The 27,285-nt window shown below is 51.2% G+C and overlaps 1 protein-coding gene across 18 annotated transcripts in view; it reads left to right on the top strand.

The window, feature by feature from the left end:
• Positions 1 to 7,886, top strand: part of Dysf (dysferlin) — a 197,870-nt gene extending 189,984 nt beyond the window's left edge. For all 18 annotated transcript variants that reach the window (XM_050165387.1, XM_050165383.1, XM_050165380.1 and 15 more), the window contains 3 exons: positions 1,080 to 1,189; positions 2,290 to 2,437; positions 5,315 to 7,886. In XM_050165387.1, coding sequence (XP_050021344.1) covers positions 1,080 to 1,189; positions 2,290 to 2,437; positions 5,315 to 5,353 — 297 coding nt within the window. In that variant the 3' untranslated portion in view covers positions 5,354 to 7,886. The remainder of the gene's footprint in view (positions 1 to 1,079; positions 1,190 to 2,289; positions 2,438 to 5,314) is intronic.
• The last annotated feature ends 19,399 nt before the right edge of the window (positions 7,887 to 27,285 follow it).

Below are 27,285 nucleotides of genomic sequence, written 5' to 3'. Positions count from 1 at the left end.
ACACTTGCAGCTCCAATGAATAAGAATGTTGGGAATCGGGGGCTGGAGGGATGGCTCAGTCTTCTAGAGAGCCTCAGTTCAGTTCTCAGTACCTACAATGATTGGCACACAGTTACCCGTAACTCCAGCTCAAGGGGATCCAGTGCCCTCTTTTGGCCTCCTTAGTCACCTGTGCACATGCACACAATTAAAAATAAATTAATAAAACAAGATAAAATACAGTAGTAGAAAGGTTAAAATGGTAAAAAAGGATGCTAAGAACACCTGTCTCCACATAGAATGGGTGGGGTGACCGCCCTTCTTTATGTAACTCCTTAATGCTTTTGTGGTTAGGACAATCCAGTGTTTAAAACATATTTATTATTATTATTGCAGCTTGCTTTTCTGTTGCTGTTTTCTGTTTTCTGTTGCTGTGCTAAACACTACAAACAAATTCAGCTTGGGGAGGAAAGGGTTTGTTTATTTGGGCTTACATGTTCATCACCGAGGAAAGTCAATGCAGAATTTCAGATGAGAACCTGCAGGCAGGACCTGAAGTAGAGGCCACGGAGGAGTGCTGCTTCCTGGCTTGCCTCTTCTGGCTTGCTCAGCTACCTCTTCCTAGACAGCCCAGGACCACCTGCCCAGGGATAGCCTCCCACCTCCGTGACAATTAAGAAAATACAGACATGCCCAAAGGCCAATGTTTCCTAGACAATTCCTCAGTTGAGAATTTCTCTTCTCATTTGACTCCATTTTGGGTGAAGTAGGCAGTTGAAGCTGACTATGTGCACTTGTTTTATTTGATGTGTCTCTGTTCGTGCCTAGTGTATGTACGTATACCACAGGTGTACAGGGTCCAGTAGGTGTCAGAAGAAGAGATGATGGTTGTGACTCACCATCTTTCTGTGAGCTGGACATTGGACTAGGTTCCTCTGTGCGAGCAGTAAGCACTCTTAGCTGCTGAGCCGCTACTCTAGCCCCATAACCCTTCATTTTTCAAAATAAAAATAGCAGTTCAGTCCTTCTGTTTGTTCTGGGATGGCTCTGCTCTGGGTCACTGGCCAGAGGCGCCAATCAGGTTCCATTGGTGTCCACAGGGCAAGCTGGAAATGACCTTGGAGATCGTTGCAGAGAGTGAACATGAAGAACGGCCCGCTGGCCAGGGTCGGGATGAGCCCAACATGAATCCGAAGCTAGAAGATCCAAGGTCAGTTGGTGCAGAGCTTTTCCATGACTTAGAGAAATGCAGGCCATGGATGCAGCCTTAGTGAACACTGGGCTCTTGTACTAATTCATGCAGCGGCTGCCAAGCCAGGTAGAAGGTGCAGGCCTCTTGTCCTGGCAGTCAAGAGGCTGAGGCAGGAGGATAATGGGCTCGAGGCTAACCTGGGCTACATAGCAAGACACTGTCACAAAATCCAAAACACAAAACCAAACAAAGCAAAAAGAAGCTGTTCCCTGTGGGTTTGTGTTAAGCATACTGCATTAGGGTCCAGTGTCCTGGGATCTCTCTCCTGCTGCGAAGCTACCTCCATTTCACAGATGAGACTCAGCTTACCAAAGATAAATGAGGTCATTCCAGCTAAAAGACGGAAGACAGGAAGCTGTTCTCCAGCCTCCTGGGCAGTTGCTGACAATAGTTTTGGAACTCAGTTCAGGGCTATGCTTGACATCACCCACCATGGTGTTTCTGAAAATGAGCATAGGTGTATGGTTTACTTTTTCAGTGCTGTCCCCATGTGGGGCTAGAGAACAGGGAAAGGCACCTGTACCCCAGAATGCTGGGATCCGATGGACAAAGGAGGAAGTCCCAAGACCCAGGACTAGTGGATATTACAGAGGCCAAGATTGAGACGCAAAGCCCTCTGTGTTCTTTGAGTGGTTTTACTGACCGAGGGGGAGGGCTTTGCAGTTCTTTGTTGGGAGCGAGTGATTGCAATGGGCTTTTCTGGCTTCTTTATTCTTTATCCTCCAATGTCCAGCTGTGTACACAGGGGCAGCCAGCCTGGCTTATCTGGGGGTCAGTGTGCTCTCATTCACCAAACAGGGCATCCTGGAAGCTCCACCCCACTCCCAAGCATGCGATCTGTGGCTGAGTATGGGTTCAGAAGGGAAGAGGGCAAGAAGCAAGGGGTCCTGATGACGGGGCTCAGTAGCACCAAAAACACAGATGGCATAGGCGAGCATCATCTCAGCAGAGGCTCTGGAGAAGGGGAGGAGGGCATGGAGGCTCCTCTCCCGTAGCCAGGCTAGTTTACCCACTGTCCCAGCTGAGAGCTCTGCTGACACTTGGGGTCTCACCTCCAGGCGCCCCGACACCTCTTTCCTGTGGTTTACCTCCCCATACAAGACCATGAAGTTCATCTTGTGGCGACGCTTCCGGTGTGCCATCATCCTCTTCATCATCCTCTTCATCCTCCTGCTCTTCCTGGGCATCTTTGTCTACGCCTTCCCGGTAAGCATGGCTGCTGTGGGGAGACACTGACTTGGGAGAGTCCCACATTTTCCATGTGTTCCTAGAGTCTGGTGGCAACCAGTGACCTGTTCCAATGAAGAGATAGAACCCCAGTTCTTGGTATTGCCTGTCTGGTAGGAGGGAGACAAAGCCTTGTCCCTAGGGAATCCTTACTTGTTGACCAAATACCTAAGAATGGGCTATCAAGGGACAGGCAGAAGTGGAGGGGCTGTATGATTTCCTGGAGAGATGGGAACAAGTGGCTAACTTGGAGAGCCAGTGAGTTGATTGTGGTTGCTTACTCCACTGCGTGAGACTCAGAGGCAGTTTCACACTGAAAAGCCCACTGCAGCATGACTGGCAACACTCAGAAACTGTTCCTGGAGCTACCCGCATGACTTGCACAGGAAGTTCCACTGGTTGGAGGTGCTCTTCTTCCTAGTACTGTGTAATACTGGAGTAACCTTGGGGGAATTTGTGAATCTTGTAAGTTTCAGGAGCATCTTGAGACTTGTAAGTTTTGTTTGCTTCCTGAGCCTTAATAAGATCAGTTTGGGGGAAATTCACACAACAGGAGGCTTGACCCGAGGTTGGCAGGGGAGTCCCTTGAAGGGTGGAGTGGAGCTCGGTGGAGAAGGGAAGGAATGAGGTGGTGGGACAGAGGACAGCACTTACTAGGTCCTCTGAGGTCCTTGCTAGAGTTTGGAGAAAGGAATGAGCAGGGACTGTGTCTGGAACCCCTCACAGGAAGTGTGCCTATTCGGGATACTTTACATCTGGTAAGAATCAGCTGGCATCTGACCAAGAGATACCAGGGTCTCCACAGCCATACCATCCAGGGCTGCTTGGTGCTTAGCTCCCCGGCTCTGTCTGTGGTGGTTGTGGGGCAAGCCTCTGCCCTCTGCTCCTGGTTCCTGTTGCCATGTTTGCTGTACTGAGCAGGAAGTTGAAGTCAATTGGCCAAACTGACTGAGGTCCTGGCTGTGAGGGCTGAAGTTTGTGTTGTGTAAGGGGATACTTTAAAGAAAGGAAGACAGCAAATACAGTGCCAGGGTCAGGTCTTCTCTGGAGTGAGGGTGGTCTTGCAAGTACAGTGTTCTGTGGGCTGAGCTGCTACCAAGATGGCCTGGGATCAGTGCCTGGCAGCTGGGCCATCTAGGGCTGTGGAGGTGAGGTAGAGGTGTAGCCCCCCACCTTTCTGGCCTGTCTCAGGTCACCTTCTCTCACTTGGTATGGTCAGTTTCTACTCAGAGAATGGCGTGACTTGAGCAAGTAGGTGTCTGTGCTTAGGAGAGGAGAGCCTGCCTGGGGACCCCAAGAGAGAAGCCGGGAGGCAGATGTCCTAGGTTATAGTTAGGACACTGGCGATGACAGGTGAGAGTTTGGGGGCAGAGCTGGTGTATACTTTGCTTCTCCCGGCATGGTCCAGTGAGCATCAACTTCAGTGTCTCTAGGAAGCTTCTGGGATGCAGAGTTCTGGGCTAGCTCAGCAGGAAGCTGCCTTCTAGGACAGTAAAGAAGGAATAGCTCCATTGTAGGAAGTGGAGCATTGTTCTTGAACTTAGGAACATGGGTTCTATCGACTTCCCACCAGCTTCTGTGTGTGTGTGACCTTGTGTAGGGAAGGGGCTGAACTGTGTGAGTCCCGGGCTTCTGATTGGCTCAGGTCAGGTTTGTTTGTGCTGTATGGTAAGCTGAGCCCTTTACTTAAGCGCCTGGAGGGCAAGAGCATGCCCCAAATGCTGTCACCGCACCTACTTGGGTGCCCACCCAGCCCTGCCTAGCTGGGCCCAGCCCTGTGAGGCCCATGAGGGACTCTCCTAGGTCTTGGAGCTGTGTCTGGAAGAAAGGCCGGTCTCCTCTATCCTGGGGGGTCTTCCTGCTCCTGAAGATAACCGGGAAATACTTTTGGGGAGTCTGAGCAGAGAGCCTCCTCTGATGCCTGGGCTCCAGTAGCTACATTCCACTGCTTTAATTTTCCCTGAGTGTCTTTTTTATGCACTCACCTCCCAGAGCAGTGTGTGGAGCACAGGTGGATTCAAGCCAGGGTTTTGGGATCCAGGAGCCAGTAGGATTGAGTAGGACTTCTGCTTGCAGGCCTGGCTCCAACCCAGAATCCCATCTCTGTCCACATCTCCAGTCACCTGGCCTGTTTCATGAAGGCTGGGACTGTCCGCTCACCTGCTTTTAGCCAGGTGGGGCAGAAGGGCCTATTGTAGCCAGTGCAGGGCACCATCTTGTCAGACCACCCCCACTGTCTTAGAGAGTCCCCTAGGAGGGTTGAGCAGGGACTTCTGACTCCTCTGGCCCCCCTGAGCCTGCCGGGAGCAGGGCCAGATTGGGGCGGCAGAAGCGATTTGGCGGGGAAGGAGGGCCGGCTTTGTTTCCAGGGTTGGCTTTCCAGGCCGGCGCTGGAGAACATACTGTCCCAATTAAGAGCCCTGTGTTGTGTTGTGTGTTTTCATGGTGTTTGGGAGGAGTGGTGGGGAGGGGAGGCTCCTGTCAGGCCTGCAGGAAGCGTTTTGTGGAGGGTGACCCCTTTCCATTGCTGGCCCCTGTTATGGATTGTCCTATGGCCCCACACCCCACTCTCTGGCTTTCTGGGCAGTGGTTTGGTGATGGGTTAGCCCTGGGCCTCCCGTTTGTGTGTATGAGATAGGAGCCTAGGAATCATGGAAATGGTCACAGCCAGCTTTGCCTGATGGATAAGAGTGTCATAAGAGTAGTGTAGAGCCTGGCATGGGCCGGGAAGTGGCAAGGACAGGCTGTAGGCAAGGGATGAAGACCCAGGAGCCCAGCCACCTGCCTGCAGCTTTCCCCCCACTGAACTTTCCCTGAAAGGCTGACGTGTGTCTCTATCCTGTCTCTTTCTCCTAGAATTATGCTGCCATGAAGCTTGTGAAGCCCTTCAGCTGAAGATGTCTACTCTGGAGAAGGGCTGCTTCCTGGCCCAGGACTGGCTACTCCTCCATTCCTCTGGGGCCCGGTGGTTTTGCACATATGCACTGAGTTCTTGGGATGACCCTACTTCAGTCATCCTTTTCTTCCCCAACCCAGCTCTGTTTTGGATGAACTCTTGCCGATCTCAGTATAAAGCAGACAGAACCACAGGCTATGTTACTATGTGTCTACAGTCCCTGAGTGAGGGAGCTTGTGTGGGTGGTAGGGGGTTATCTGGGGAGATCGGGGCGCCAGTGGAGTGTTCTCATTTCTGGGCCAGCATATTGGAGGCAGAAGCAGCTAGGGCGGGGGGCCTTGAGGCTTGATATCTGGTGCAGTGGCTGGTATCATCTGTGCCCTCCCTTCTGCAGAACTCCTCCCCCTCCTTAACTTGACCTCCATCTTTCTGGGGAGGCTATCATCTGTTCAGGTGAGAGACTCCATTGGGAGGGTGGCCTGACCTCGTCACACACACTTCTGCAGTTCCTCCTCTCTGCTTCCACAACCTTCTTAAAGCATCTGGCTGGATTCAGACACCTTTTCCTTGTGGTCTGAAACTTGGCCTTGGTGTTGTTCTGAAATTTCCTGCGGGAACCAGACTAATCCTCAGGAGCGGCAGGACCGCACTCAGAAAATGCGGAGCTGGAAGGCTTTGCTCCAAGGCTTCTACAGAGAGGCCTCTGCCTCAGGCCAGGCAGTGCTGGCTGTCTCTTCCTGTCACCGGAGGCTTCTCCTATTTCCTACTGTGAGCTGGTTCCCCTGGCCCAGGTTCCTGGGCCAGGGATGGATCCTCCCCCATACCCCTCTATTATTCACCCCTCCCAGGGCAGTGGGATTCAGGCTGAGGCACCACCGGATTGACATGATGGAGCTGGTACTCTGTTACCCTTGCTTCATGCTGGGCCAAGAGAACCTGGCAGCCAGGCCCCAAAGGCTTGCCACCTGAGCCCAAGAGGCAGAGACACACCTCACCCAGAAAACAGAGCATAGACAGGGCTGCAAGCTCTTTGGGAAGTTCCCACCTAGTGAGGAGGCTTTGCTGGGTCTATCCTGTGTCCAACCGTGTGTGGCAAGAGGGGTGGAAAGCCTTTGGAGGAACCAGAGGAGAGGATGCAAAGCTCGCTCAGCCTCAGGATGGGTTGGGGAGTTTGCTCATAGGATAGCCTGAGGATTTCTGAAGGTGTGGAAGAGGAAGCTACCAGCCTGAGAGAATCAAAGACACACTGGAGGGTAGAGTGGAGATAGTTTCTGCAGAAAAAATATTAGCTTGGAAAAGGAAAAGAAATACAGTAAATAAGTAAGTTCATGTCAGCCCCCACCCCACCCCCTGGGTGCTATATTGTAAGAGGAATTGTGGTCTCCCTGCTACTTTGAAAGGGTCTGGAGGGCTACTGTGAACAGTATTTATTTTTCTATTCTAGATGATAAGTACTAGAAAATCTACTCAGATGAGTAAAAAGAATTTAATGGTTTCATCGAAATGAAGCGTATCAAGGACAGGCTTCAGGCAAAGCTTGATCCAGCTTCACACATAAGGACTGGTGCTTTCTCGTCTCTGTATTCCTTGGGTTGGTTTCTGCTTACAGTTGGCCCTGTTCTGAAAGTTGGGCTCGAAGCTGCTTCCTGAGATCACACTAGCCATTAAGCAAATCTCAAACATGGGAGTAGGGCTGTGGGATGGATGGCCAGCGAACATGTATCTGGCCAACATGTATGATATTGAAATGCTTCATGTGGCAGGCCTAGGGTGGGCTCCATGACTGCTCCCAGTGAGCTGCATATGGCTCCCATAGGCTGAGAAAACATCTCACGGGGAAGAGATTCAGAGAGGCAAACTGCTCTGGGTGTGTGTGGGAGAGAGGGAGAGGGAGAGGGAGAGGGAGAGGGAGAGGGAGAGGGAGAGGGAGAGGGAGAGAGAGAGAGAGAGAGAGAGAGAGAGAGAGAGAGAGAGCAAAAGTTTGCAAAGAGATCCTCATGGGACATGGAATCCCCACACGGTCAAGGCTCAGGCACAGGCTGGATGTGGTTCACATCTCGGAACTGCTGTGGGAGGGCAGGATGCTCCATACAATGGCTTGGCCAGGACAGTCCCTACCCAGAACCTCAGGGATGAATAGGGTCACACAGTGTAATCTCCATACATGACCTGATAAACCAGGATTGTGGAATGGCAGATAAGTCCCAAGCCACCCTGTTCTTTCTGGTTTTATCTACTGCAGATGGTGGGACTGTTTATCAAATCCCTTTGGACAAGTGGATTCAAATGCATTCATGTATCCAGTATTGAGTTCTCTCTCCTCCTTTTATAGAAAGTTCTAGAAAGTTTCTTCCTTATATCCGCACTTCGCCCTCTCTTTTCTACCTATTATGATCAGACAGATCAAAGTAAAGCCACTGTCCTTGGCATTGACAGCTCTGGGAAGGGGTATTGTAATGAGGGAAGGTGGTGGGGAGGTGAGGGAGGCCTGGGCATCACTAGGAAGGTTTTCTACCAAATAAAAAGACACATGGAGACAAATCCGCATCTTCTTGCTCTTACTCTTGTGGGGAATGGAGCGATGGCATCAGTGGCTGTTGTTCTGTGATTAGCTGGGCCAGGCCAGGGAGCTGAAACACAGAGCATGGCAGAATGGCGGGGGGGGGGGAGATGCCAAGCCCTTAACCATCTGACTCTTGTACAGATGCCCTGCATGCAGGGTCACAGATTCCCTACAGCTCAGGCCCCCATTGGATGTGTTTCCTCCCTGCAGAGCCGCACTCACTCCCCAAGACCTGCTTAAACTTCTACTGCCCAAATAAGGAGTGCATGGGCACAACAGTATCATCGTACGCTTTGTGTGTGAGGTGTGTGTGTGTGTGTGTGTGTGTGTGTGTATACAGCCAGAGGTTAACCACACTCCTATCTTTTTTTTTAAACAGGGTCTCTCACTGAACCTGGAACTCACTAATTGGCTAGGCTGGTCAGCCAGTGAGCTCCAGGGACCTGCCTCTTTTTGCTTCCTCAGAACGAGGATCACAGACATGCACAGCCGTGCCTGCCTGGTGTTTTAAGTGGGTCCTAGGAGCTCTGAACTCAGGTCCCGTGCTTGTGTGGCAGGCACTTTACCCACTGGGCCATCTTCCCGGTTCCTATTATACACATTATTTATTACAATACTTTCTCCACAGATGTAGCCAAGCATTTTACCCTAATAAAAGCAGGCAGTGCTGTAGTTTCCTGGTAGTGTTACCCTCCAGCAAGTGATACCTTTCCCAACTCCCGCAGAGGCACCGCCTAATCCTTCACAAGCCTCCACCACCCTTCCAGCTATCTAAGAAAACTGACTGAGTATAAGCAAGCATGACAACAAGCAAGTGGCGTTCTTCGATGATTTCTGTCGTAGTTCCCTCCATGATAGACTGTGACCTGAAAGTGTTTTTTTTTTAAGTATTTTTTATTTATTATATACAGTGCTCTGCCTGCATGTATGCCTGCAGGCCAGAAGAGGACACTAGATCTTATTACAGATGGGTGGGAGCCATCATGTGGTTGCTGGGACTTGAACTCAGGACCTCCAAAAGAGCTATCATTGTTCTTCTCCTCTTAGTCATCCCTCCAGCTCATCTAAGTGGCTTTTTAGTCAGTGTTTTATCACAGCCACAGGAAGGAAGCCAGAATGGGGGCCTTAGGCCTCAAGGGTGATAGTTGATCCTGTATTCTTACTTCTCCCTGCACGGTGCTGACCAAGGCTCTTGCTCTGCTCTTATGTCCACTGCACACACATGAAGCTGCACGTGGAAGTGCACCAGAGCCCCGTCTTTCCAGATGCCTGCACTCAGCATGTCAGCAGAGCTGGTGCTGGTGCCCCAGCATCCGGCAAACAATTTACTTCTCAACCCAGTGTCAGGGCTTCTGCACGATTTGGCCACCTGCCTCCCTGAAGTGCAGACCCACCCCCTCCAGTCCTGCCTAGCTTCTACCTTCCTTCACTGCCTCAGGAGGAAGTGAGACTCAATTCCCCTTATCCCCAGTACTCTGCCCCACCTGGCCCTGCACTGTGATGGCTCCCGCCTGTTGGTCCACAGCCTGTCTCCAGGGCTGGGATCTCATATCTGCCTTCAGTGGATCCTCTACTTCTTTGACTGATGGGATTTTTCTCGGGGCTTACTGCAAGTCCCTTCAACAGCCAGGCTCTAAGAACCCACTCAAGAGGACTTTATGTTTTGAAATTCTGTTAGTTTGCAACACTGGAGATCATTCTGGTAGCAAAGTGAGGGGGGGGGGAAATCTCACTGTTAAAATGAGTTCAGTCAAAGGTATGGCCTCTTGTATTCCTGCTTCTGCTGTTTTTAAAGATTTTCAAGGGAGATTCTGCACACATGCATACCTACACAAACATGTAAATGCACAAACACTTGTACATAAATACATATGCAAACACACATGTACATGCATTAGTACAATCATGTATATGCAAATATTACCTATACAGACACAGGGACACACACAAATACACATGCAAGCATACAAAACACCATACATGCATGTACATAAACATACAAATAGGTATACTTGCAAATGTAAAACACAAACGCAAATGCATACATATGCATACATGCATGCACACACAAGCACATATATTTGCAAATACACACCAAAGGCATATATGAAACACATGCATACACATAAGCATGTACCCACAAACATGTGCGTATGAAGATACACATCACACAGACACAACGCACACACATACACTCACACACATTGTTTTCTACTTCTGTCTCGTCTGGTGTGGACAGTTCCGGCTGGGCAGACAGGAAGGTGAGCAGACCAAGAAAGCACTGCACACACAGTGACTGCTCTGCTTCTACCCTTTGTGCCCCAGCTCTGGGGACCTCAAGTTTGTCTCAATCCTCTCTTCACGTGTTTCATAAATGTGGGATTATGGGATTTCCAGAGGAACCAGGTGGGTGTCCCCTGCCTGGGAGCTGGTGACAGCCAGGGTGTTGCGAGGGTTCACCTGGCTCTCCAGTTCCCTCCTCACTGAAGGATACTGAGGGTTGGCCTGCGGTGGCTTTCTTGACCTGTGCTCTGGGGAAAGAGTGCCCATTCAGCTCCTCCCTGTGACCTGGTCTCTGTATTTGACCTCACTTTCTTGCCCTTGGCCCTGAGCGTGCCCTGCCCCCTCTCTGACAGATGAGTTGGATGTGAGCAGAGACTGATGTGCTGTGAGAGACCCAGGCAGACAGAAGGACAGGGACAGCGCTCCAGCAGGGAGTCCAGGTGCCTGTGAGCTGAGCTCAGCTGGCTCATTTCGCTGGTGGACAGAGCCAGTTCCTCTCTGCCTTCTCCACTCTCTCAAAACATGGGAGAAAAGGAGGAAGCAAGCGAGGGACAAGGCCCGTGCAAGCCCCACACTCAGGTGGGTTGGCCTGGCACCCCACTTTCCCAACCCAGCTGCCTGGGGGCTTCCTAGGGTTCCACTTTCTTCCACTGGGGCTGTGTGTGTGTGTGTGTGTGGGGTAATGTTCTGCTCTAGGAGATGTCAGGAGCTGACCCAACCCTTGTCCCTCATGCGGGGCTTGGACCCACCTGTGCCCTTGCCTGGCTCAGGCCTAGGATGGAAATTGTTTTTGTGATGGTTCAGCAGGTAGTCCTAGGAACTTTCAAAAGCTCAGTTTTCAAACTTGACCAAGAACAAGTGGTAAAAGACCAAAGTCTACAAGAAAATCATTTACAGGAGTGGATCCATTTTTACACACACACACACACACACACACACACACACACACACAGTTATTGGGAAACAATCACACCCAGAATAGAACCACACACACAGACAAAAACATACATAGTGGGACCATTCACAGGCACACAGTGGGTCCATTCACAGGCACACAGTGGGACCATTCACACACACAAGGGTGGTGAGTCTAAATGCTTTCCACATTACTCTTGCCCTTACCTGATTGGTGCTCCTTACCAGGTCCACCCCAGAGAGGAGGAGAAGGGAATCAAAATATCTCAGACAAAGGAAAAAAGAGAGCATCTTCAACAAACTGTGTTGGCAAAACTGGATGTCAATCTGTAAAAGAATGAAAATAGATCCATATCTATCACCATGCACAAAACTCAAGTCCAAGTGGATTAAAGACCTCAATATCAGTCTGAACACACTGAACCTGATAGAAGAGAAAGTGGGAAGTACTCTACAACAAGTGGGCACAGGAGACCGCTTCCTACGTATAACCCCAGCAGCACAGACAGTAAGAGCCGCATTGAATAAATGGGACCTCCTGAGACTGAGACGCTTCTGTAAAGCAAAGGACACTGTCGCTAAGACAGAAAGGCAACCCACTGACTGGGAGAAAATCTTCACCAACCCCGCAACTGACAAAGGTCTGATCTCCAAAATTTATAAAGAACTCAAGAAACTAGACTGTAAAAGGCTAATCAACCCAATTATAAAATGGGGCACTGAGCTGAACAGAGATCTCACAACAGAAGAAGTTCAAATGGCCAAAAGACACCTAAGGTCATGCTCAACTTCCTTAGCGATCAGGGAAATGCAAATCAAGACAACTTTAAGATACCATCTTACACATGTCAGAATGGCTAAAATCAAAAGCACCAATGATAGCCTTTGCTGGAGAGGTTGTGGAGAAAGGGGTACACTCATCCATTGCTGGTGGGAATGCAAACTTGTGCAACCACTCTGGAAAGCAGCGTGGAGGTTTCTCAGAAAATTCGGGATCAACCTACCCCTGGACCCAGCAATACCACCCTTGGGAATATACCCAAGAGAGGCCTTATCATACAACAAAAATATATGCTCTACTATGTTCATAGCAGCATTGTTTGTAATAGCCAGAACCTGGAAACAACCTAGATGCCCTTCAGTTGAAGAATGGATGAAGAAAGTATGGAATATATGCATATTAGAGTACTACTCAGCAGTAAAAAACAAGGACTTCTTGAAGTTTGCATACAAATGGATGGAAATAGAAAACACTATCCTGAGTGAGGTAAGCCAGACCCAAAAAGAGGAACATGGGATGTACTCACTCATATTTGGTTTCTAGCCATAAATAAAGGACATTGAGCCTATAATTCGGGTTCTTAGAGAAGCTAAATAAGAAGGAGAGCCCAAAGAAAAACATATAGGCATCCTCCTGAATATTAACCTTCATCAGGCAATGAAAGGAGACAGAGACAGAGACCCACATTGGAGCACCGGACTGAAATCTCAAGGTCCAAATCAGGAGCAGAAGGAGAGAGAGCACGAGCAAGGAACTCAGGACCACGAGGGGTGCACCCACACACTGAGACAATGGGGATGTTCTATCGGGAACTCACCAAGGCCAGCTGGCCTGGGTCTGAAAAAGCCTGGGTTAAAACCAGTCTCACTGAACATAGTGGACAATGAGGACTACTGAGACCTCAAGAACAATGGTAATGGGTTTTTGATCCTACTGCACGTATTGGCTTTGTGGGAGCCTAGGCAGTTTGGATGCTCACCTTACTAGACCTGGATGGAGGTCGGTGGTCCTTGGACTTCCCACAGGGCAGAGAACCCTGATTGCTCTTTGGGTTGACGAGGGAGGGGGAGTTGATTGGGGGAGGGGGAGGGAAAGGGGAGGCAGCAGTGGGGAAGAGACAGAAATCTTTAATAAATAAATAAATAAATAAATAAATAAATAAATAAATAAATAAAAGGAAACAGGAAAAGACAGCACTGCCTGAAACTCCAGGGACAGTACCCTCTTGGACCTCCCCAAAAGTAAAGATGCAGCTGGCTGGCTCAGGGACATGGCCACTAGGGATGGATGGCTTCGGAGTACTCCCACAGGGGTCTGGCTGGCTTTGGAGAATTCTCCAGCAACCCCACTGCAGAATGGCCACCGTGGGAGCACTATTACTGGCAGGTGGATGGCTTGTGAACATCTCTGCAGGCTGGCTGGTTTGGGAGCATCTCCACTGGGGTCCAACTTGGGAGAATAATCTGTTATGGGGATGCAAGTGCCAGAGCAGTGTGGCACAGTTCTCCCAGGGCCAGAGAATCACCAGCTGGAAGATGCCAGGCTGCAGAGCTTCTGGGGTGTGGTGGTTAACAAGAGGGTGCCTGGGGCCCCAGGCATAGTGCTCTGTGTCCTGTTTGACAGGCCTCTAAACAGAATTCCAACTTTGGGGACAATGGTGGACCTCCCTTGGGAATGTGAGGCCTCCACTGATGAGCCTGTCGTAGGTGCTGGTCATGCCTTTACAGAGACGCTCTGGGTTCCTCTGGGTGCCAGAAAAGACTAGGGGCTCCTCTACTCCGAAGGTGATGGAGACACCAGGAAGTGCTGGACGTGGGGAAGGAGCTAGGCACCTCCTGACATCTGAGCCTGAACTACCACCCACCCTCATCTCCTGCAATGAGTCCAGTGTGACCTTGTTTCACAAGATTCTGTGAGCACCTCAAATGTGCTGCAGAGCCTGTGGACAGACCCACCTGTGGAGTCGGTCAGCTATGTCTGGTCAGGGTCTTCGTGGGCCTGACCACAGGCGGACACAGGCAGAGGGTCAGGCACCCTGAGCTTTCCCTCTGAGCGTGTGTGCATGTGTGTGTTTCCCACTGTCAGCCAGAACACACGCTGGAAAGGCAGGCAGAAAAGAGTGCATGGATGTGGCTGTCATCAGGGATAAATTAATCCCAGACATGTAAAGTGCTTGCTTTCTTCATTCTCAGTTCAGCTGCAAATTCAATTACGACTCTCTGCCAGCTACCGAAACGAGGGGACAAGGAAGTACGTGGCTAGGCTTGGAAAATGGGGCAGGGCAGGGGACCCTTCTGGATCTGCCTCCTTATCCCCCCTGCTCTTGTCCCAGATCCAGGAAAGAGTGGCAGACATTCCCTAGTTCCCCAGTCAGCACACAAGCTGGCCTAGAGGCCTGGGGGAGTGTGGAAGTGGAGGAGACAACAGACAGAGAAATCCTGGCTGAGGCTCCCTACGGAGGCCTAGGGGGCCCTGGAGCCTGGTGAGGCCTCGCAGCTCATATGCTCACCCATCAGGAAGGAAAACATGGGTCTCTCAAATGGAGTATATTGTCTCCCTGGAACTTCCCAGGGACCTCCGTGGGGTCTGGTGAGCAGGGTCTGGTTTTTCTTCAAACTCCCCTAGACCAAGGTCTTAGTCTATAGACAGGCCTGGAGAAAACTTCGTAGCTCAAAAATGTCCCTTAGAGGTCAGACTATCCCTGTGGATCCCCTTTCTGTGAATTGTGTTTACGTCTGCCTTAGTGTAGGAAGGGCTGTATTCCCTCTCTGACAGAGGACGGGGAAAGGGGAGGCGTGGATAGATTGATGGAAATAGTTTCCTTTTTTTGAGTGAAGAGTGGGTGGTGTAATAGATTAAGTAAAATGCTGTGGATCCCTAAGTGACTGCAGCGGGTCCCGAGACCACACTGCAGGTCCCTCAGGTCCCCGAGAGGTCACATGGCAGCGGGCAACAGGCAGCTGGACCTGAGAGCAGCCAGTCCCAGGCAGGGATGGTGCAGTTCCCCAAGTGACTGCAGCAGGCCATAAGTCCCAGGCAGGGAGCTGCGTGGTGGATGAGAGACCTCCATGGGGCAGCCAGTCTCACGAAGAGAGACAGACAGATGGCACGCCATGAGACTATGCCGCAGGTCTCCAAAGGCGGCTGGTCCTGGCAGGGAGCCATACAGCAGGCAAGAGACAGACATGGATAGGCACACCATGCAGATATTTATTTAGTAGGTTATGGAAGGGAAGGGGAGAAGTGAAGAAGGAGAGAGAGAGAGAGAGAGAGAGAGAGAGAGAGAGAGAGAGAGAGAGAGANATTTATTTAGTAGGTTATGGAAGGGAAGGGGAGAAGTGAAGAGAGAGAGAGAGAGAGAGAGAGAGAGAGAGAGAGAGAAACAGAGGGGGTAAGGGGAGAAGTGGGGAGAGACAGAAGCTGCCTCTTGGAGAGGGAGATGGAAAAGAAAGGGACTCAGGCTGGAAACTAAAGATCAGCTTGCCTCTGCAGACTGAGGGGAGGGAGGGGGCGTGGCTTGTCTTTTAAAGGGACAGAGCAGACCATTACAGGTGGGTTTTGAGTAAAATTAGAGACAGTGAGGCTCAGAGAAAGGAAAGTGGGGACAAACGGTCTTAGTGATCTTGACAGGGAGTTGCTAATAAAGACTAAAGTCCCTGGAGTGAAGTTCTCACTGGGAAGGCCTCCTAAGCAGTGGAGACAACACCTCAGGGTTCTTGTAGACCTAACCTCGGCCTCATCCCTGAGAGCTTGGATTGCCCCAAGAATGAGATCAGGGCCCAAGGAATACCTCTAAACATGAAAGACGGGAGGAGAGAGCAGGGCAGAGTAGAGACCAGTAGGTCCAGGAAGTGTAGCTGTGGGTTGCTATGGCAGCCCTTAGGCCCAGCGCCAGGTATAGGACAGCTCCATCTTGTATTCCCCTCTCCTCTCCTGTCTATGTAAGGTAGACAAACTCGGGGAAGAGAAGAGGCCAGTGAGCGTCCAGAAACCCAGCCTCCTTTACCCCCAGTGCTGCTTTATTTGGGGGTGAAGCTGAAGCTGGAGGTCAATCTCCCTGCAAGGTAAATAGGTCTTAGAAGGAGCCCTGGCTCCCTTGAGCCAGAATTGCACTCACTAAGTATACCGGCTGCTGCTTAATTGGCATTGGCAACAGGTAGCTATTGTTTTTATTTCTTTTTTCCTCCCCCTCCCTCTCTCTTTCTTCTCCTTCCTTCCTTCCTTCCTTCCTTCCTTCCTTCCTTCCTTCCTTCCTTCCTTCCTTCCTTCCTTCCTTTCTTTCTTTCTTTCTTTCTTGACAGGGTTTCTTTGTAGCTGTGGAACCCATTCTGGAACTTTCTCTGTAGACCAGACTGACCTTGAATTCACAGAGATCCTTCCGTCTTTGCCTCCTGAGTGCTGGGATTGAAGGCAAGTGACACCAGTGCTAGCCAGGTAGGTAGCCATTGTTTTTAATTTGTTTGTTTCTGAGACAAGCTCTCTAGCCCAAGTTAGCCTCAGACTCCCTGTGTGACTAAAGATGTCCTTGAACTCTGGATTCTCCTGTCTTCTGCTCCTAAGGGCTGAGATCATCCAGTTTTGAAATAACTGTTTAAAGTCCCAGTCTTCAGATGAGAAAGGGACCAATGTGCAGAGGTGGCCCTGGCCCCATGACAGAGGCAGTGTTGGCCTTTACTTGATGATATTTATGGAGTAACTGCCGTGCTCTGAGCTGGAGCTAATGGAGGAAGCCTTGCCTGTATAAAAAAAGGTTCCAGTCATGGTGCCTGTGAATGGGGTCTTCAGGGGGAGGCTGAGTGAGTGGTAGGTGGAAAGATGAAGCCAGGTGAGATTTTAAAATGGACTGTGTTTTTCTCTGAGATGACTGCCCTTTTCAGAGGGTATGATGAGAACCATATTGACCTGGGAGGGTATGCACAGCAGTGGTCATGTGCAAAGGACCCAAGAAAAGTATAGGCTTGGTCTGTGGCCCCTGTCTCTTGTGTAGTTCTCCTTAAACTTCTGGACCAATAGAACCTGTGGGTCTTGCTTGTCAGCTCGATGGGATTTAGAGTCACCATGGAAACAGATCTTTGGCCAAGTATGTGAGTAATTATCTAGATAATGGAGTTCATGGAGGCAGGAAGACCTGCCCTGTGTGAACAGCACCATCCAGTATACTGTGAGGACAGTACCATCCAGTGTACTATGTGGACAGCACAGCACCATTCAGTGTACTGCGTGGACAGCACCATCCAGTGTCCTGCGTGGACAGCACCATCCAGTGTACTGTGCGGACAGCATCATCCAGTGTACTGTGAGGACAGCAGCATCCAGTGTACTGTGCGGACAGTACGATTCAGTGTACTGTGTGGACAGCAGCATCCAGTGTACTGTGCGGACAGCATCATCCAGTGTACTGTGAGGATAGCAGCATCCAGTGTACTGTGCGGACAGCAGCATCCAGTGTACTGTGCGGACAGTACGATTCAGTGTACTGTGTGGACAGCAGCATCCAGTGTACTGTGAGGACAGCAGCATCCAGTGTGCTGGGGTTTCAGACTCAATGAAAGGGAGAAGGGTGAGCTGAGCTCCAGCACTCACCTCTCTGCCTCCTAACTATGTGCCATGTGACCAGCTGCTTCAGGCTCTCACTGAGATGACTTCCCCACCATGATTCACAAAATAACCAGTTAAGCCAGAGAAGGGCTCTCTTCTACGGCTTTGCTTGGTCTTTGCTGGGACCCGTGTGGATGCCTTCATCCACTCTCAGCTGGACTGGTGACGTGGGCACAGAGCCCCTTGGCTCTCTCCTTCCCATGGTTGGCTGCCTGGAGCCCAGCCGGGGCTCTGGGAAGTGCTTTAGAAGTTGACACTCTTCATTGCCCACTCTAGCCCTCCCTGGGGATTTGGACAACATACTCTTTCCAGATGGGCAAGCAAGATTATTTATTTTATTTTTAAAAATAGTTTTTATTGAGTTTTGTCTCATTATAAAAATAATATATGTTCATTATAGAAATCTGAGAAAACATCTAGCAAAGGGCAGAGCATAAAATAGCCACTAATCCCGTTGCCCAGAACTGCTGCCGGCACTTATTTCTAAAATTTCCCACAGATAACATACACTGTAGTAGCCTGGGGTGGTGGCCCCACCTGCAAACCCAGTGTGCTAGTGTCAGACACAGAAAGTTTTGAGTTTGAGGCCAGGCTGGGCTACATGGGGGGGGGGGGACGGAACAAACAAGCAAGTCAGTCTTTCCCCTTAGAACCTGTTTGATTAAATAATGAACAGAGTGGACTGGCATGGTGGCACACACCTTTAATCCCAGCACTCAGGAGGCAGAGGCAGAAGCATTTCTGTGAGTTTGAAGCCAGTTTGGTCTACATAGTGAGTTCTAGGCCAGCTGGGGTTACATATTGAGACCTTGTCTCAAACAACAACAACAACAACAACATAATGAATAGATTATGAACCTTTATAATGTATAAGATTTAAAGACTGGCAATAAAGCCAATATCAGTTTCCACACCAGCAGTTCAAGAATTTGAATGGTTCCTGCCATTTATTTCGCATTTCTGGGACAGAGAGTATTTCTACACCATAGCAATACCCCTGTATTTTAGAGTTCCTTAGGATAATCCTTCACAGTTATACTTCCTTTCAAAAGGAACCATTATTCTGAATTTCATGCTTAACATTTTATTGCATCCCTTTAATTTTACCAGCATATGTGGGTGTCATGGTTGGTTTTAATTGTCAACTAGCCACACCTAGATTCACCTGGAGCTCCAGGAAGGGGTTGTCTAGACTATCCTGGCCTGTGGGCATGTTGTCTGTGGGAGGAAGCCTTGACTTCATTAGTTGGTGTGAGAAGACCCAGGCTGAGAGTGGGCAGCTCCATTCCCTAGGTCTGGGAGCCGGACTGTGTGTGCGTAGAGAAAGCGGGCTGAACCCTAAACTGCGTGCATTTCTCTTGGCTCCTGACCTCTGTTTCAGGTTCTTGCCACCTTCCCTTCCCTGCTACCATGACTGGGACCCAGAACTGTGAGCGAAAATAAGCCATTTCTCCACTAACTTGCTTTCTGTTGGGGTGTTTTATCACAGCAACGAAAACCAAACTGGACTGTAAGCGTCAACAAAGGAATGAAAATGAAATTGTGGTATGTTTTCACAGTGCAATTTTATCTAGCCATAAAGAATGAAATTATGTCTTTCTCATTCACACAAAAATCGAAGCAACCAGAGATAGTCCTAGTAAGTAAATTAAATCAGACTGGGAAAGATAAATCCTTTGTGTTTTCTCTCATCTGTGCTTCCTAGATTTTATGTAAAAACATAGAATCGTATGAATATATGACATGAAGGTAGAAGCGACACTGTATAGGAGACAAAGGGGATCACTGAGACTGCCAAGACGGGGAAAGGGAGGGTGGGGGAGGGGAAGATTATGTACTTGTGGAGATGAACATGCCTGTCTATAATTTAGTGTTACGTACAGTGAATTGATACTGACAGTCAAGAGGGCTGGTGAGATGGCTCCGCTGAAAAACATGACAAACATGAGGACCCGAGTATGAATCCCAGTAGGAAAGCTGGGCATGGCAGTCAGCATCTGCAACCCCAGCACTCAGGGATGCTGTAGGAAGCAGAAACGGGGAACCCTGGACCCCATCAGCCAGCCAGTCTAGCCAATCACTGAGTTCCAGATTCAGAAAGAGACCCTGTCTCTAAAACATAAGGGGAAAAGCGCTTGAGGGAGGTATATATAGATGTCAGTCTCTGGCCTCCAACCCGTTCATACACAATCACATGAACATATGTAGATATATCTATATATGTTTAGGATGCTGGTCTCTTCTCTCTAAGCCAGTCAGATCCCACAGCTTGATGAAAGCAGACTCCCCACATCCCCACTCCACACCCCCACATCCCCTCTTTCTTTTGGACAGAAAATTAAGAAGCCTGTTATGCTGGCCTAATGTGTCATAGACCTACCCAGTGCCTGGCTCCTCCATGCTTCTTGTCATGTAGGCTAGCCTTGACTAAATCACATGGTATGGGAATTTCTGCCATCCCCTGAAAGGGCGGGGAAGGCAGATGCTTTCCTTTGTTCTGGGGACTTCCCTGTAGGCTCTTTCTTCTCTGCATCCCCGTCATCCTGCCCACGATGCTCTTGCTCTTCCTGACAACCATCCTCTCCATGATCAGTATACCATTTAGAGTGGTCGGATGATGTCTGCTGAGAATGCAGGCCTAGAACTCCATAGATAGTCCAGGTTGCCTCGTGTTGTAGGGGATCCTTCTGAGTTCTGGGAGGACAGCCGCAAGCCATCGTGTCCAAGACGTTTCTTCTTAGCCTCCATTGCAGGGCGTGGGAAGCCTGCACCATGCTGACCTGTGGAAATGTGAGCGTGTGTGTCTGTAAGAGACTTTTATGACAAAGTGTTCAGCTCTCCTCCCTGTTCCAGAGCTGTTGCACCCCTCCACCTCCCCTTCCTCTCATTTACTCTCTCCTGCCAGTGAGTGCCCCTGTCTGACCCTCATTAACTCGAAGTGTAAAAACTGTCTGCAGCCTCCTACCCTAGATGGAAGGTGGGGGCTGGGGCCAGGCGCTGCTCCCCCTGAAGTTCAGACCTCTGTGGTTTATGGCTTGGCCCCTATAGAGCAGGCTGGGCTTGTTAGGGATGGCCCCGAGGCTCTTCAGAAACCCAGTTAGGAGGGAGCCTTTCCCTGGGAAGCCTAGATCTTTCCCCTTGTTCCTCTGAAACCAGCAGGACTGCCCTATAAGGCTGGGGAAGTTGCACACGGCCTCACCGAAGGGCCCCAGTCTTAAGGACAATGAGGTGGATGGCAGCCCCTCCCTGAGCTGTGTAGGATTGAATCCAAGTAGCTACAAGTTGACCTTCTTTGCCTCCCTTTTCTTATGCTCAGCTCTACCTTCCAGGGTGCTCCTGTGTCCAAGATCTCTGACTCCACTTCTGCATGTGAAAGCGGGGACTGTTGATTTAACACTACAGAGCGAGGGGAGATAGGACAGAGGAAGGGGAAAGAGGGGAACTTGGTTCTGGCTTAAAATGACTAAGTTTTGTAGGTTCAGAACCTCATAGGGGTGTTTGTTGAGATGCTAAAGATGTCCCTGAGGAGTGGGACCAGGACCTCTGAGTGGTGCCTGTCCTTTGATGAGGAGAAGGTCTTCCCAGAGTGGGATGCTAACTTCCCATGGAAAGGCAGGCATCCTCCTCTATAGCCCAGGGCTCCTAGAGGCCACCAGAGTGGGGCACAGGACCCCCTGCTCCCTTGGCTTCTGTCCTGGAGGGCTTGGTGGTCTGCTGCCCCCCTCTCCGCCAGGCAGGCTAGCAGGGCAGGCAGAGGTGTGTGGTCATGTGTTGGCAGGGGACCAAAGGAAGCCAGGAGTCAGAAAGGACCGAGGTTAGTGGCAGGGAGCCCAGCCTGGCCTTGCTCAAGGAGACTTTGCTTTTTTATTAGTCAGAGAGAGCCACAAACGGTCTTGGTGAGTGTGGTTGGGTTTATGTAACTTAAGCACCTAGGCACACAGTGTTCTACCTACTGCTGGGGACAGGTGGGGGCCTTGTGCTGACTGTGAGAGACAAGTAGAGGTGGCTTTGGGATTCTCTCTCAGCTCCACATGAGAGGGCTGTCCAGCCACCATTCCCACACAGGGCCACTGATTAGGTCGTGTGCTGTTGAGAGGTCCCCGACTCTTCCTTCTGCCCTCCCTAGATTTGAAGACCCACAGCATCCTCAGGGAAGAAGGAAGAGGGGCTGAAATGGTGGGGATAGAGCTTTATGTGTCTCCCACTCTGGTCCAGGGCAAGCATGTGTGTCAGTGAACCTGAGCTGGGGAATAGATGTACCAGCAACCCTGCTAGGGTCTGTCCCTGGGATGTCTTTGCTGGCTCCTAGTAGTTCTAGCGTATTGCGGCAAAGTGGGCTGCCTGGGTGGCCCTTGGCTGCTCTGGGCTGTACCTCTATAGGCCTCACTTTATCATGGTTGCCCCTGCCTAGGCCTTCCCTGGTCCCCGTGGTGGCAGCTCCACGACTTACTCCATTGCTGACCTGTTCCTTGCCTGCCAGGGTAAAAATAGATGTTTCCATGCGGCTACCTCAGCAGCATCAACTTTCTCCCACTTGAGCGCCAGCCAGTGCTGGGCTCAGAGCTCAGAGCACAGAGCACAGATTGCTGGGCCAGGCCTGGCATCACAGCCTGCCTTGCTCTGGAGCCAGGCTGTTCATGAATGCCTCGTTGTTCGGGAAGGTGACCCTGGGTGTCCTGCTTCAGGCCTGATCACCTCCAGATCTCTGGACATTCTCTTTGCTCCCTCAGCTTCTATCCCACTAGGAGGCGTGGGAACCCCCATGAGCTTGTGCCTTGGGCAGTAGACCAGGATCCCATGTTCCACCTACACCCTGCTATCACTGTTTTGACTGAAGGCCCTCACATTTTATTTTGTTCCAGGCTTTGTGGCTTGTATAGCTAGGGTCTGATGGAGGGGCAGACTGCCTCTGCAGAGCTCCAGCTTTTACAGGGGAGCGTAGCTTCTCCTCTATTGAGCCCATGGGCTGGAGATAAAGGCAGGAGAGCCCTTTGGCTCTGCACTGATGGGGAGACAGAGTCTTCTCCCTGGTGAATCTCTGAGTGACCTGAGTGAGATGCTTCTTTCTTACTCTCAGGGACCCCCTGTTTGAAGGCAGCCATCTTAGAACTGGACATCTCAACATAAGCAAGACAAGGCCGTTGTCCTCAGAGAACACAGATTCTGAGGAAGAACAGTGCTCTCAGTGAACACACAGTCATACAGCCGAGATATTTGTCCCTTAGGACAAATGGCTGGGTAGGTGTGTGTGTGTGTGTGTGTGTGTGTGTGTGTGTGTGTGTGTGTGTGACACAGAGCCTCAGCAGGCATGATTTCCCTAGGAGCAGGGAGGAAGAGCTCTGGTGAGACCAGGCATGGAGGAAGGAGAGAAAGGAAAGCAGCTGTGTTCTCCTCAGAGGCAGGCTGGACACAGGGAATTGTGCTGGGACAACCAGGGGACTCTTAGTGGGCTCTGCGCGTAGTGCAGTGCTGGGCTGCTCCCCTGTGGCAGTCCTGGGAAGGGAGAGCAGCCTACAGACAGGGCCAGGCAGAGGTGGGGAACACAACTAGCCTCGGGTCAGAGTCCCTGTTGGAGCTCCCAGGCATCCACACCTGTGGTGGTGTTCTCAGGGGTCCCCAGAGTCAGGCTGGGGGCCAAGGATGGCAAATGGGATGAGAGCAGCTCCACCTGAACCATTAATGTGCCAGGTAGCTTCCAGGAGACGACATTATCAGAGCTGAACTAGAGAATGCTCTGAGGGGGCTTCTGTCGGCCTGCTAGGGGTCCATTGCTCCAGAGCCCTCTGTAGAATCTTCCGGTAAGACAATCCCTAAGAGGGACTCCCTATGGAATAGGTAAGGGACTGCCCCGCCCTCTGAGGAGTTGCCACAGATGGTAGAGATCAGGTGCCACAGAGTCAGTGCTCCTGCGTGGGTGTGAGTGCTCCAGTTCTGGAGTCTTCCCTCGCTGCCTGGAACTAGAACGTGGGCTGTGTGAATGCCTCCTGGATCTCCCTCTGGCTGGCTGGGGCAGTCGGCCAGCTGGTACTCATGCCAGAGGCAGCCAGGCTTTGAGTAAGCTTCCCACAACCCTTTCACCATGAGAATGTTGGCCGGAATCTTGAGGGAGCACCCTCAGGTGGTCTGGAAGGAGCATACACTATTATGGTCAGAGGCAGTGTCCACATCTGTGTTAGATGGGGCTGTGGGTAGTTCTCGGTCAGCTTCAGCCAGTCCACAACCTAAAATCCCCATAAAGTCAGCATGAGAGGCCTCAGGAGGGAACAGTGGACCTCACACGTGTAGGGAGAGGACTTTGTGTAGGGCATTGGGGCTTAGGGTATGGACATGGTCACCTGGTGGGGGGTGGGGTGGAGCTGTAGTCTTTTCTCCTGTCTGGCTACTAAAGAGGAGGTCTGGGGGAATATGGCGAGAAGCCAGGGCTCAGTGGGGTGCTGAAAACAGTACTTTTACATTAGCAGAGCAGCTGTGCCCATCCAGGGGAGGTAGAACTAATGGCCACAGTCATGGGGTCCTCTCTGGCCTGCTTCTCTAAGAAGGTAGCATCCTTCACCCAGTATCCAGGGCCAGACCTGGGCTGGGCACAAGCCACGCCTCTGTTGGAGCAGTGGGTCATGTGTCGGACATTAGTAGGGTGGGGAAGGGACACAAAGGGGTGCAGCAGGGCCACAGGCCTATACTCTGCCATTGCCGGACCCGCTGAGCTGCAACTCTGGTGTCAGGTAGCAGGAGGAAATACATCCCAGAAGCAAAAGCTGAACAGTGCCACCAATGCAGCATCTTGCACCAGGAATCGATGTCTCTATGAAGTCTCTCCTTCCTGAACAGTGGCACCAAGGCAGCATCCTGCACCAGGAATCTATGTCTCTATGAAGTCTCTCGTTCCTGAGCAGTTACAATGGGCACAAACCTTGGCCATGCCTAAAGCCTAAAGCTGCACAGGCTCAGTGCCGTCCATCCCCTCAGGGCAAGACAGAAGTCCTCTCCTTCACCCTGGCTGGCCACTGGCTTCAGGGTTCCAGCCACCACAGCCTCACACATAAATTTATCTTTCTCATCCCTTGCAAAGCAGTTCTTGGGGAGAGCGGCACCCTGTTCATCTACTGGGACCCCTGAGGCCAGAAACACCAAGGAAACTGTTCAAGCCTGCGTGCATGGTAAGGTGGGGGCAGGCAGTCTTCTGACATGGGGCTCTGCGGGCTGCCCAGCCTGTGTCATTTGCTCATGGGGCCACCAGATGCTGAGCTAGGAGTGGGCACCAGGAAAAGAAGTTAGGAGACTAGAGCTGAGCCAGCAGGTGTCCTGGTGCCCTGCAAAGGAGGGTGTGGTCTCTGCTGGAGAATGCAGTCCCTAGGGAAGCTGTGGAAGAATCCTTGAACTGCCCAGGTCCCGTGGGATGAGTGTGAGATCCTGGTGAGGTAGGATGAGTGGGGTTCTGGTGAGGCAGACATTGCAGGTGACAGGAGGGGACCTGTGTATGCTTGTGTAAGGGTAGCCAGTGCTCAGCTCTCCCTTGGGCCCCTGAGCCCCCTTCCCCACTGCCCCAGGACTGTGGACCTGACTTCTTGCTGACCCTGAAAGGCGTCCCCAGGCTGAGGACACTCTCAGGGATTTCCTTTGCATCCCCTGTCCACAAAGGTGCCCAGTCCTGCTTCCTTCTCTTCTCTTTCCCCCTCTCTTCCTTTCTCCCCTCACCTGCTGCTCACCTCCATCCCAGTACGTGGGAGACACTTGAGGGAACAAGGCTGAGGCAAGAGAAAGAAAACTGCCTTCACAGGGCCTAGCCCACAGCTGGGTGGAAACCTGGATCTCATTAACACCCCAGTCAGGGACCAGCATGGGGGTGTCTCGCCTCCCTGTCCTCCCTGCAGGGACTGGGAGGGGCAGGGCATGCTGGGAGAGGAAGCTTTGTTATTGGGAGCAGATGGGAGGGGGCAGGGAGGAAAGAGAGAGAACTGGCTCAGGGGCAGGGCACCAGAGGACTGGAAGACCCTCTTCCCAACCTCTGGGGTTCAGAGTCCTTCACAGGAAGGCCCTGGACCTGGATGTGCTGTCCAGGACACTGCAAGGGTGCAAGGCACATTTGAGCATGGATCAGACATATGGAAGCCAGTGTCTACTGGACCAGAGTTGACACTGTGTGTGATGGGAACAGAAGGAGGTACCAAAGGGTTGACTTTTTTTTTTTTTTTTTTTTGGTCTGAGACAGGTTTTCTCTGTAGCTTTGGAACCTGTCCTGGTACTAGCTTTTGTAGACCAGGCTGTCCTTGAACTCACAGAGATCTGTCTGCCTCTGCCTTCCGAGTGCTAGGATTAAAGGCATGTGCCACCAGTGGCCTGGCTTAGAGGTACATTCTTAAAGCCTTGCTGATCATAGGCTGATGGTAGGGTGACCGAGCTCCCAGGGGTCATGTGACAGCAGTATTGGTGATGTCCTGCTCAACCCATTTTTATACGGTTCAGGGGGTATCAAGTTGACGAATATCCTCCCCAGTTCATCTACTGCCCTCAGAAACACCATAGCTTTGGGACAGAGCTTACATGGGAGACCTTGTTTAGAAGCTGTTGAATTCTGGATCACAGTCCAGCAAAGGTGCCCCAGCCCTTGCCTTTGCTCTCCATGGCGCAGCTGAGTGTGAGCCCAGTTGCCTGCACATCTGTCCAGAAAATGGGCTTGGCCTGAGTGGGGCAGCCAGGAGGGTTGGCGTCTGGCATGGAAGTCTCTGCCCTTTAGGACCCACTGACTTAGGATCTTGAGGAGGAGGCCAGGCTGGAGGGGTAGGGCCAGGGCTGACTCCTGTTCCTTAGCCAAGCACTCTTCCCACAGAGCCCCGCTGCTCACAGCCCCAGCTACACTTCCTGTGCCACATGGTGTGGACCCGTATTCCTCCTCCAACATTTTAATTAGATCGCGTGCTCATTAGCCGCTCAAATGCCTTCCAGACACCCTGCAGCTGCTTGGGCCCTCCCAACACCTGCCCTGCCAGCTGGGCCTCCCCCACACCTGGAAGCCATTGAGCCTGCAGCCAGGCCCTTCTGATGTCGGACCTTCCTGTGGCTGCCACCAGAGAGAAGCAGAGGTTTGCTGAGGAAGGGTGGGGACCTTAAGAGATCGGCTTCTTTAATAATCTCATGAGGAAAAGAAGAGAAGGGCGGTTTGGCCACAGCACAAAAGAGATCTCAGGTACCCTGCCTGCCTGCTTCAACGTGGTCCTGGGAGCCAGTGAATGTTCCTTGAGAGTCTCCCCAGGGCCCAGTGTTTGCTGTCTGTATTAGGCAGAGGGGACAAACAGCTCTGATCTCAGCAGGTTCTGTGAGTGCTCAAGAGAGCCAGGTCAGGGTGTTGGCCCAGGCTTGAACTTAGGTTGCTTCTGATTGACCATGATTCTCCTTGTCGGTCTGCCGGGTTGTACCAACCGGAAAGTCCCTGGTCTCATGGATCCAGTGAATAAGCTCAACTTTTGCTTTAATTGTTTCTGAGAGACAGGGTAAATACAAACTTTTCTAACCCCCCAGGCTGACCCCGAGAAGGGGTGCTGGTGCAGATGCCCTACTTGAACTTGGCAGCTTGCTCAAGTCCATTCAGGTGAGTAGTGGTTATCTGTGACATGATCCCATCCCTATTATCTGCCTGTCCCTTGTCCTGCTGCTCCCTGGAGTAGGCAGGGTGGACCCTGTTTAAAGCCACCTCCTTGGTGGCTGGAGGCCGGGAATTGCTGCTACCTGTCCTGGGACAGAGGAGAGATTCTGATGGTGTGGCCAGACCATGTCAAGTCATTCATCTATCTAGT

The sequence above is a fragment of the Alexandromys fortis genome, unplaced genomic scaffold (genome assembly GCF_014885135.2).
Source record: "Alexandromys fortis isolate MF-2015 unplaced genomic scaffold, M_Fortis_MF-2015_v1.1 scaffold_158, whole genome shotgun sequence".
Taxonomy (NCBI): Eukaryota; Metazoa; Chordata; class Mammalia; order Rodentia; family Cricetidae; genus Alexandromys; species Alexandromys fortis.
This window is presented reverse-complemented; position numbering and strand designations above follow the sequence as displayed.